The following is an 11,764-nucleotide window of genomic DNA, read 5'->3' as shown; positions in this document are numbered from 1 at the left end:
TCAAATGTGCTCAGCAATAGCTGATCAAAGAGAGAAGCAATCGGGAATTAAGGAGAAATTTTAATTTTAATTTTAATTCCATTTATATCCCGCCCTTCTCCGAAGACTCAGGGCGGCTTACAAGCTTAGCAGTAGCCTTCATTCTATGTGTATGTATATATATGTCCTGACAGTTAGAACAATTAACCAGTGGAACCACCTGCCACCAGAGGTTGTGGGTGCTCCATCACTGGAAGTTTTTAAGAAGAGACTGGACAGCCACTTGTCTGAATTGATCCTGCTTGAACAAGGGGCTGGACTAGAAGACCTCAAAAGGTCCCTTCCAGCTCTATTCCATTCCATTCTATATAGGGACTCTTGCTTTAGGAGGGGGGCTGGACTAGAAGACCTCCAAGGTCCCTTACAGTTCTATTCTGATTATTATTAAGTCAAGTATCAGCTGTTCAAACTTTTTTTTTGGGGGGGGGAATCTTATTATTATTTTTTTTAATTCCATTTATATCCCGCCCTTCTCCGAAGACTCAGGGCGGCTTACAAGCTTAGCAGTAGCCTTCATTCTATGTATATGCCTGCTTATTAGGGCTTTCACACACACACCCCCAAGCGGCATTATTACAAAGTCAGCTTAATTGCCCCCAACAATCTGGGTCCTTTTGTGGAACTCTTGGTGCTCTCTGAAGTTAGTTGTTTGTTTGCAGATGTTTCATGACCTAGATATTCAGCCGTAATTGAGCTCCAGGCTCAAATGTGGTCATAAGTCAAGGACTGCCTGCAGCTCCCTCTCACGAAGAGCCGAGCCTGATCGCCCCTCAAAATTTGGGGGAGGGTCTGCAAAGCTTCCCAACTGCACAAAAAGCCCTCTTTCCCCCAGGAAAACCACGCCCGGCTAAAAACCACAGAGATAAAATGTCGTTTTTATTCCTTAAATAAACTTCCATCATCCGTCTTGCGTTTGGCACAGCAAAACCAATAATAATAATAATAATAATAATAATTGGGGAGCGGGAGTGGGTGAAGGAATAGTGTGCTTGCACACTTATAGACGTACAGAGAACAGACGGGGGGGCCGGCCGACAAATCCTAAGAAGGAGACCGACATCAAGGAATTGGAGGGGGGGGGGGGGAAACACGGAAAAAACTTGTGGAGTGTCCGAAATTTCAAGGGGGAAAACAGGGCGGCCAACAAGTCAGATGAGAAGGATGTAGAAATGTAGAGTCATTCACAGACACAGCAAAACAGACACGGCGGAGAATTAGAATTTAGGAGAAGCCCCCAAATTGCAAACACATCAAAGACAAATTTTTGCAAAAGTTGCAAAATTAAACTTGGGGGGGGGGGGGGGAGGGGGTGCCTCAATCCGTCCTCCCCCCTCCCCCTCCGGAAAGAGTAAGACCTTCACTCGCTTTTGACGTCCCAATTTGATGGGAGGGGTGACGGGAGAAAACATATCCGCAAAACAGTCCTTTTACTCCGTACGGGATATGTGGGAGCTTTGAGAAAATAATAAAGAAAGGGGGGGGGGGCAGATTCACTCACACCCCCCCAGTAACAATAAAAGAGAAGGCACCAGAGGGGCCGAGAAGCAACTATATAGGCCAGTGGTGGCTCCTGAGGCAAATAAAATAATTCTCGTTGCTAATAAAACGACAAAAAAAAAGAGAGAGAGGAACTTACTCCCAGCGGCCAGCGCTGGCAGAAGCGATCAAAAAATAAAAGAGAGGGAGAAAAAAATTCTTAAGGCCGAGTTTCTCAACTTTAGCAACTTTTAAGACGTGTGGACTTCAACTCCCAGAATTCCCCAGCCAGGGGGGATTCTGGGAGTTGGTGTCCACCCGTCTTTAAAGTTGCCAAGTTTGAAAAAAACAAAACAAAACACAGGCTTAGGGTGTAGTGTAATGGAAACTTGAAAAGCCCCTTTTTCTTTCCACTTAAATCTAGCAGAGTACTACGGACTAACTTCAGCGGTGTTTCTCAAGCGTGGGCATTTTAAAGAGGCGTGGACAAAAACTCCCAGAATTCCCCAGCCAGCCGGGGGGGGGGGGCGGGAATTCTGGGCCTTGAAGTCCACGCTTCTTAAAATTGCTCAGGTTGAGAAACGATGACTTCACAGGAGGAAAGCACAAACAGGGCATGCTAGGCTTAGCAAATTTGCAGACAAGGGGAGCTTCGACGCAGCGGGGCCGAAAGGAAACTTAAAATTAATGTCAGATCTGTTCCAACAGGCAGAGAGCGCAGGATCAAGAGGGGAAAGAGAAAAGCCAATTATTTGGGGAAGGGGCACAAGCAGGAAGGAACGACCCCGTCCTGCTCCTTCTGGCTCTGGGTAAATCAGAGAAGTCACAGGCAGAGATAAATACGGGAAAGGTCGGTCCCTTTGTAAATTTCGGGCGGAAGGAGAGAAGATTCAAGCCGTTTTCAGGGATCGGTAGTCGTCAAATCAGTGCAGCTGGAGCGGGCTGGATCCGTCACGGGTTTCCCCGCCGAGACTGGAGAGCAGAAGCTTCTGAAATCAGCACAAAAGGGGGGGGGGGAAGGAGGAATTCAAGGCCGGGAGGGCAGCGCCGTGCACTCAAGGGGGTGGGCGGGGTGGGCGTTGTTTCAGCGAAGGAGTCCCGGTGAAGTCGGAGGACCGCTGATAAAACTGCAGCTCGCAGATCCTTTAGGGGGCCTGGAAGGAGTTGGAAGCGACCCCTGTGGCGGCGTTGGCCGCTGCCGTGCGGACCGTCTGGTTGGACAAAACGCCGGCGGCAAATTCGGCCTGAGCTTTTTGGAAGCTGGCGCCCGTCCGGCGGTAGAGAGAGTGGATCTGCGGGAGAAGAGAAGAAAGGGGGTCGGCTGGGGGGGCGTGGACGAGCTGGATTTCGTGGGTAGGAAGGTGAGAGAATTGGGGGGGATCGTCCGGGATGCATCTCCGTTTGATCAGGAGGAACCGATCAAAATTCAGACAGTCCGCGATTTACAACTCGTTTAGTCACCAAACGTACAAAGGCCCTGAAAACAGGCGATTTGTGGCCGTTGTTCACACTGACGACCGTCGCAGCATCCCCGCGGTCACATGATCAAAAATTCAGACAATTGCCACCGACTCGTATTTATGACAGTCGCCGTGTCCCGGGGTCCCCTTTTGCCCCCCCTCTTGACGAGCAAGGTCAACGGGGGGAAGCCAGATTCACTTAAGGACCGTCTGAGTAACTTAACCACTGCAGTTATTCACTTAGCAAGCGTGGCAAAAAAAAAAAGTCGCAAAATGGGACGAAACCCCACTCAACCGACGTCTCGCTTAGCAACAATTTTTTTTTAGCTGCCTTGTGGTCGTAAGTCAAGGACTGCCTTTGCTGTCTGCTCTACTCACCCTTTTCAGCATGATGATGCCCAAGGTAGCAATTACAGTGAATGACACAGCTACTAGGGTCATGAAAATGCCCACCCCAGGGTGGCTTTTCAGGGCGCTGAAGGTGACGATCCAGCCGCTGAAAGACAAAGAGAGAGAGAGAGAGAGAGAGAGAGAGAGAGAGAGAGAGAAATAAAACCTCAAGACCCAACAGATCAGGAGGAGGAAAAGGAGGGCCATGCCACGTTTGATGAGCCACGTTTGACCATCTCCCCAAACGCAGGACCGGAAAAGGAAAGACGCGCCTCTGATCTAGGCGCCAACCCAAGCTGACTGGGTTCCGCTTAGGATCCGTCTCTTACCTGAAGCCCCAACCGGGTATGCCAATGGCCTGAACGACGTAGATCACGTCTTGGGCAAAGAAGATGAAGAAGAAGACGAAAAAGTTGAAAGAGCTGTCACTCCTGCCATAGGAAGGGAGGGAGAGAGAGAGAGAGAGAGATGGAGGAAAACAAATACGGCTTGCAAGGAAGACGCTGCTCTATTCGTTTATAGGGTTTTATTTCTATCCCTCCCTTATTATGTCTGCAACTAATTCAAGGTGCTGAACGTAAACAATAACAGACCTTCCTCCTCTCATTTTCCCTCCTGTCACAACCACCCTGTGGAGTGGGTTGGTCTGAGGGGGGGGGACTGGGCTCAAAGTCACCCAGCTGGCTTTCGTACCTAAGGCAGGACTAGAATTCTCAGTCTCCTGGTGATCAACCCGAAGTCCAGCCAGCCAGCTTCCAGGTCTAAGGTGGAGCTAGAATTCACAGCCTCCTGGTGACTGGCCTTAAGTCACCCAGCCAAGTTTCATGCCTAAGGCAGGACTAGAACTCACCGTCTCCTGGTGATTGGCCCAGAGTCACCCAGTTGTTTTTTCACGCCTAAGGCGGGACTAGAACTCACTGTCTCCTGGTGATTGGCCCAAAGTCATCCAGTCGGTTTTCATGCCTAAGGCGGGACTAGAATTCACCCTTTCCTGGTGATTGGACCAAAGTCACCCAGCCGGCCGTCAGGACTAGAACTCACTGTCTCCTGGCAAATGGCCCACAGTCATCCAATCAGCTTTCATGCCTAAGGCAGAGCTAGAGCTCACCGTCTCCTGGCGATTGGCCCAAAGTTACCCAGCTGGCTTTCGTGCCTAAGGCGGGACTAGAACTCACAGTCACCTAGTGAGTTCTAGTTTGCCAAACATTGTTACCTCCACATTCTCCTCCTTCTTCTGAAAGCCTGATCTAAACCATGGCTGATTCCTGCCCCGGGGCCACCCAGCAACAAAGCGGCGACGCCGATGTGCCGATTTTAGTGACCGTACCGGAAAGCTTTATACATGGGTCGATACCAGCAGATGAAGGAGCAGGGCATGAAAATCAAGGTCCAGAGGATGGAGAGGCCAAACCCGGAGCCGCCAGTGGATTCCACGCAGAACCAGATCAGGGAGGCAAGGAAGTTGATGAAAAGAGCCACAGCGCTGGCTGTCAAAAATTAAATACGAAACAGAACACAGGTCAGCAACTATGAGTAAGTGGGGGCCAGCCCAGCCCATAAAGAAAAATCAGCCAGGTCTTCGTCTACATTGCAGGAAGGATGCAGTTGAAATAGTCCTCGACTTACGACCGCAACGGAGCCCCAACATTTACGCCGCAAAGCGAGACATATGTTAAGTGAGTTTTGCCCCATTTTACGACCTTCCTCGCCCCAGAGGTGAAGTGAGCCTCTGCGGTTGTTAAGTCAGGAACACGGTCATTAACCGAGTCTGGCTTCCCTGTTGACTCTGCTCGTCTGACGGTCGCGAAAGGGGATCACGTGGCCGCGGGAACGCCGCGACCGTCATAAATACGAGTCAATCGGCAAGCATCCAAATTCAGATCACGCAATCACGGGGGGGGGGATGTTGCGACGGTCGTCCAGTGCGAAAAACGGTCCCAAATCCTTTTTTTTGGGTTAACTTTGAACAGGTCACCGTCGTAAGTCAAGGACTGCCCGTGTATAAATAAGATTTTTTTTAAAAAAAAATAGTGTAATTAAGTATAATTAACAGGTAAGAATGTTTTTGAGGATTGCGGGGGAAAACAAATTTAAATAAGGACTCTGAAAACAGGATCTACGACCATCAATACTAGAAAAATGTTGATATTCCATTGCTATCTATCAAAATTGGTAGAGGAATGTTGTCCATAGGGTCGCGATGGGTCGGACACGACTTCGCAGCTAACAACAACAACAACATCTATCAAAATGCTAAGAAACGTACTGATTTAAGGTCGATAAAAGAGAATATTATTGGAAGAAGAGAAAATCAAGGGAAGCTACTAGGTGGATTGTGGAATTGTAAAAATGAATGGTTATTGTTTGTAAAGATAAACCCAGACCACACACGCCGGTTTACCAAATTATTCAGGTGATTCTGTTAAAAAAAATTAATAAAATATATTTAATTTTAAAAATAAAGATTTTTGCAAAAAAAGGCTGGGAAAGTTCGCTCACCCATCCAGAGGTAGTACATGATGGTGACTGTTTTCTGAAACTCCACGGGAATCTCGACGGGAATATCCTGATAAAAACAGGGTTTTACCGGGCAGAAGGAAGGCAGCGGGGGCCAGTTATTTGGCTTGGCTGTAAAGGAGAAAAAGAAGGTTTGGCTTTTGCATTTTTATTATTATTATTATTTTGGGGGGGGCGGGGGGGACCGGAAATTTCCAGGAGGCGGAATAGGACGCCGTTACCTGCTCCGCTGCCCAGAGCGGCATTCTGCAGCTCTCTCTCCCTTCGGTCCAATTCCTCGGCTTTCCGATTCAGCTCTTCTTGGCGTTTTAAGAGTTCGGCTTTCGCCGCGGTGGTGGATTCCTAATCGGAAAGATGAAAGGGATTTACAGGATGGAGCTGCAGAGCCACGTGCTGGCCAGGCAGGGTATAGCGGCTTGATGCAGTTCAAGGCAGCTTGGCCGCGTCAGACTAAGTGCAAAGCATTGAAGTGGGAAAATCTTTCTTAAAATATATATCTTGGTGGAGCAGTGGGCTAATGCCTCCTTAAGTAACACCAGCTGCCTGCAATTAGTGCAGGTTCGAGTCCCACCAGGCTCAAGGTTGACTCAGCCTTCCATCCTTCCCAGGTAGGTAAAATGAGGACCCAGATTGTTGGGGGCAATTAAGCTGACTTTGTAATAATGCCGCTTGGGGTGTGTGTGTGAAAGCCCTAATAAGCAGGCATATACATAGAATGAAGGCTACTGCTAAGCTTGTAAGCCGCCCTGAGTCTTCGGAGAAGGGCGGGATATAAATGGAATAAAAATAAAAATAAAATAAAATAAATCTATATCTATATCTATATCTATATCTATCTATCTATCTCCCAGGTTTGTTATTTTTTTCATAAATAAGTCAAGGGAGTGAACGTAACTAAGATTCTTCCCTTCTCCTATTTTCCTGTGAGGTAGGTTGGGCTGAGAAGCAGGCCCGGCCCAGAGTCACCCAGCCCGCTTTTGTGACTAAGGTGGGACTAGAATTCCCAGTCTCCTGGTGATTGGCCCAAGTCACCCAGCTGGCTTTCCTGCCTAAGGCAGGACTAGAACTCACCATCTCCTGGTGATTGGCCCAAAGTCACCCAGCTGGCTTTCTTGCCTAAGGCAGGACTAGAACTCACCGTCTCCTGGTGATTGGCCCAAAGTCACCCAGCTGGCTTTCCTGCCTAAGGCGGGACTAGAACTCACCGTCTCCTGGTGATTGGCCCAAAGTCACCCAGCTGGCTTTCCTGCCTAAGGCAGGACTAGAACTCAGCGTCTCCTGGTGATTGGCCCAAAGTCACCCAGCTGGCTTTCCTGCCTAAGGCAGGACTAGAACTCAGCGTCTCCTGGTGATTGGCCCAGAGACACCTAGCCGGCTTTCGTGCCTAAGGTGGGACTAGAACTCACCGTCTCCTGGTTTCTATCCTGGTGCCTTCACCACTAAGCCAAACTGCCAATTTCACCCCAAAAAATTTGAAAATTTTACCCCCAAATTTTTACATTTTGATTTTTTTTACTGCTTCTTCAATTTTTTAAAAGCTCTCGTGAACAGGTTGACCCTCTCTCCTTACCTGGGTCCCGTACGAGCCGTAATTTCTGGGCTCCGCATTGTTATTTTTCTTGAGCGCCTCTGAGACAGGAACTGTGGGTGTAGAGGGGATTGTGGGAGCCGAGGCTGAGGGTTGGTATGGCGGAGGATTCTGCCCCAAGATTGGGGGGGGGGGGGAAAGAGAGAGAGAAATCTCAGAATTCTGCAGAATGCGACTCATTTAACAACCACCTTGCTTAAAATTCTGTTTCCAATTCTGGTCGTAAAGTAGAGGCTTATCTTTAAATCAGGTGGAATTCCAGAATTTCAATAGCTTCCTCTTAAAAAGGATCAAACAACAAGTTGCTCGTTCCCATCGCTGAGTAATCTTTCCCTACAGCCATAACAGGCTGGAGAGTCAACATTATGCCCATTTTACAAGTGGGGAACACTGAGGCCGCTGAGACCACAGATTAGGGCCCCCCCCCCCGGTGGATTCTGAGCAGAACTAAAATTTTAATCAGGGCACTGAAGCTCGCTCTTAGCTCTGACGGACTTTGGCTGACAAATCTTGGCACAAAAGGTGGTAGGGGATTATAGCTTCTCCTGGAAGAAAAGCCAGCTCATGTTTCTAGACCTCATGAAGGTAAGATTCTGAAAGCTCAGAGGGAGGGCCGTTTCAAGAATATCCCCACTGAAAGCAAACCCTGAAGGCACATAAAAATGCAAACTCAGCAATTCCCCAAAGGATCGAGCAAGCGACTCACCCCGGAGTTGTCAAAAGGATTATATACATCCAGAGTAGCATAATCCGTATTCGGCCGGTGCTGAATTATACCCGGATCCTTAGGAGAAGGAAAATAAAGAGAGAGGAGGTTAAAAAGAAAAAGAAAAAAAGGAAAATTTACTTTTATTTGTATCTTCCCTTCCTAAAAGGCAAGCCAAGTTTCTCTTCTATGGGCATTTTAAAGCAAAAGCCGAACTGAAGTGGCTAAACCTATATTTCCAGCCTTCGCTTCTCCCCTGTAAAATATATATTTCTCTCCGCCAAATTAGGAGGAATCTGATAGCCTTTTTTTCCACGTTTGATCCAAAAGCAGCAGCTTTCATTCACAGATTATCGGTTTTCTAGGTGGGAATTGATGCCAGGCTATTATTTTATTTATTGATCACAATTTTAACCCCTTGTTTCCCTTGCATTATAATGCACAAAGATGGGAAAAGGCAGAAATAGCCACAATGAAAATAGAATCGCATTTTCCTTCCTTTCTATCCAATTCTCTCTCTCTCCCTTCCTTTCTTATCCCTCCCTCATTTCTTCCCTTTCCTTTCCTTTCCTATCCTTCCTTCCTTTTTCTTTCTCTTTCTTTCCTTCCTCTTCCTCTTTCTTTCACTTTTCACTAATTGCATGCCATGCAAAAGGGGAAAAAAAACCCCACCAGATAGACTTAACTAGCAAACAAGGTCAGCCACATTGCTCATTGTCTATTTATTGTGAAATAAGTTGGGGAAATTTTATTTCAACACTCTCTTAACAACGACAAAAGTGGATGGCCCCAAATCTCTGCCGGCTTGCAAAACAAAAGTAGTAAGCACTTTCTGAGATTATTTACAGAAACCAAGAGTATTCAAAAGGTGGCCCACATAAGGAAGGGACAGATGTAAAAAAGCAACATTATTTGAAGAGTCTCTTTTTTTTTCTCAAAAGCACAACACAGTTTTAAAACTAAATTTGTGTCATCCAGAGCGGGACCAACATCCCAAAAGGCTTTGGCCAAACAGAATTTTGGCCAGTGCAGTTAAAAGGAGTGATTGTGTGATAAACACAAAAGCCCTTTTTATCTCCTGGGCAACAGGCAAAATTTTGCTAATTCTCTCTCTCTTTTTTTTCTCCTAATGGAAGAGGAACTGATATAAAACATCTGATTGCCGAGAGCTCGTTACTCCTGCACAGATTTGAGCAGAAACAGAGACACAAGATTCATTTTGACAGGCTTGGCTCATTGTCCTAAAGGTGGCTTGTGTGAGCTGGGTTCCATCATGGCTTACTTTCCAAACTATTATTAAAGCAAAGAACAGGGGGGGTGGGGGCGTGGGGAAGCCAATGCAAGGAAGGAGAGGAGGGAGGGGGCAGGGAAGGAGGCAATGAAAGAAGGAAGGAAGGAAGGAAGGTGAGAGGGAGGAGAAAGAGAAAGAGAGGAAGGAAGGATGGATAACCGAAGAAGGAAGAGACCTTGGAGGTCTTCCAGTCCAACCCTCTGCGGAAGGAAGGAAGGAAGGAAGGAAGGAAGGAAGGAAGGAAGGAAGGAAGGAAGGAAGGAAGGAAGGAAGGAAGAAGGTTTTTCCCCCCATTTTTTTGAGCTCTCCAACATCCCCCAGGACACATTCGATGGGGCCAAAAAAAAAGAAAAAGAAAAAGTCAGTCCTGTTTTCATGCTACCTCCCCTCCCCTGAGGACTAGAATCTTCAGCTTTCCACGTTTACAAGGCAGAGCACAGTATTTAATTCGACTTTTAACCAAGCCAAAGCAGTGGGGCCTCCAAAGGCTCGGCCTGGCATCCCACGGCAGTCCACCCTCACCCAAAGAAATTCCTGGTGTGTTTGTGTGTGTGTGTGTGGGATGGGCAGCCCTCCCCCTCTTTACTCAGGCGACAACTCTACCTCGCAGGCTTGTTGTGAGCAGTCGGGAACTAAAGAAGGGAGGGCCTGGGAGGAAAGGCGGGGGAGGAATCCCCCCCCCAGCCCTCCAATCCCCTGCCTGTTACCTTTAGCTGGGAGGATGAAAAATGCAGAAAGCCAGAATGGGATGGGGGGGGGTGTCACACACACACACACAACCCCCAGTAACGTGGGAACGCAACCCAGGGTCAAGATGCAGGCAAAGAGCCCGGGAGCAGGCTGGGCTGAGCCAGGGAGGGAAGGACCCCGTGTTTACCCCAGACCGGGGGGGGGAGGGAACCCCCCACCCCAAACTCCCCTCCTTTCCCACGCTACGCACCTGGAAGGGGTTCCCCGCCTCTCCCTCGAAGGGGTTCCCCCCGCCGTTCTGGCTCATGCCTGCTCTTCTCCCTGGCTCCCTCCCCTCCCGCCGCGACGGCTCCTCCGACGGCCGCTTCTTCCGCGGCCCGCAGAGACGCTCGGCGCCGATTGGTCGGCCGGGCCCTGCGCGTCTCACGCGCAAGCTGGGTGGGGAAGTCCCAGGCGCGTGACGGGCGGCGGCGGCGTGACGTCGGGAGAAGGGGGGGGTGGAAGGGTGGCTCGCCGCGCGCGAGGATCCACGGGAAACGTAGTCCGCCCCAGGACACAAGGAGAGGTTTGTCCTTTTAAAATACACCGTACGTTTAAACATGCTCTGTATACAACATACGTGTAGACCTCCACCCTTACATGTAAGTGACATGTATCAATACGAATCACTGTCCAGCTTGAATGTATGCTCAGGTACTGTATACCTCCCTTCCTCTGTACACCGCCCCGAGTCCCTCGGGAGAAGGGCGGTTTATAAAAACAAACAAACAAACAAATAAACAAATAAATAAATAAATAAATAATAAACCTTTATTGTCAAAGGTTTATATACAAATATAATAAACTTAAACTTAAAGTACAACATGTGTACATTGAGATTAGCTGAGCCTCCCCCCCCCTGCTCTCTCCCCCCAACACACACAGGGCTCGAGCGATTGAAAATCACCGCCTCCTTCACACAGGTACCACAAAGGTGTGGCGGAATTGCAGGGTGAGAGAGAGAGAGAGAGAGAGAGAGAGCACACATCAAAAATGAAATTTAGTTGCCTGCTCTCAAAGTGGCACACATACATGACACACACCTAACCATACTATATACACATACGTATAGACCCACACCCCTACAAATATTATTTGAGAAAGTGAGAGAAAGAGGGATGAAAGAGGGAAAAGGAAAGTTAGACAGAAAGAGTAAAAGTGTGTGTGTGAGTGAGTGTGTGTGTGTGTGTGTGTGTGTGAGAGAGAGAGAGAGAGAGAGAAACTTTTATTGTCATTTTTTTTACTGCGGGCACAACGGCACACATTGAAAATGAAATTTAGTTGCCTGCTCTCAAAGTGGCACACATACATGACACACACCTAACCATACTATATACACATATGTATAGACCCACACCCCTACAAATATTATTTGAGAGAGAAAGTGAGAGAAAGAGAGTGATGAAAGAGGGAAAGGGAGAGGGAGAGTTAGAGAGTGAGACAGAAAGAAGGAAAGTGTGTGTGTGTGTGTGTGTGTGTGTGAGAGAGAGAGAGAGAGAGAGAGAAACCGCTTCCTGATCAATCACACACCTCTGTTCACCCCGGTTCACAGTTGTGGCGTTTCGGAA

The 11,764-nt window shown here is 48.2% G+C and overlaps 1 protein-coding gene across 1 annotated transcript; it reads right to left on the bottom strand.

The window, feature by feature from the left end:
• Positions 1-894: 894 nt before the first annotated feature.
• On the bottom strand, positions 895-10,635 carry SCAMP3 (secretory carrier membrane protein 3). Its single transcript, XM_081340825.1, has 9 exons — positions 10,408-10,635; positions 8,177-8,254; positions 7,453-7,581; positions 6,104-6,224; positions 5,865-5,993; positions 4,693-4,852; positions 3,695-3,796; positions 3,354-3,471; positions 895-2,807 (listed from the first exon to the last, which is right to left on the bottom strand). Exons 1-9 carry the CDS (start codon positions 10,462-10,464, stop codon positions 2,661-2,663), a joined length of 1,041 nt encoding a protein of 346 aa, XP_081196951.1. The 5' UTR covers positions 10,465-10,635; the 3' UTR covers positions 895-2,660.
• Between the last annotated feature and the right edge of the window lie 1,129 nt (positions 10,636-11,764).

This window comes from Vipera berus (genome assembly GCF_964194415.1).
Source record: "Vipera berus genome assembly, chromosome: 16".
Classification (NCBI taxonomy): domain Eukaryota; kingdom Metazoa; phylum Chordata; class Lepidosauria; order Squamata; family Viperidae; genus Vipera; species Vipera berus.
This window is presented reverse-complemented; position numbering and strand designations above follow the sequence as displayed.

Excerpts from the sequence above, each read along its gene's own strand:
- SCAMP3 (XM_081340825.1), bottom strand. The coding sequence starts at position 10,464 with ATGAGCCAGAACGGCGGGGGGAACCCCTTCGAGGGAGAGGCGGGGAAC. Across the intron at positions 6,225-7,452 it reads ACGGCTCGTACGGGACCCAG|GAATCCACCACCGCGGCGAA; the intron begins GTAAGGAGAGAG and ends CTTTCCGATTAG. Across the intron at positions 2,808-3,353 it reads GCATCATCATGCTGAAAAGG|ATCCACTCTCTCTACCGCCG; the intron begins GTGAGTAGAGCA and ends CTTCTCCCGCAG.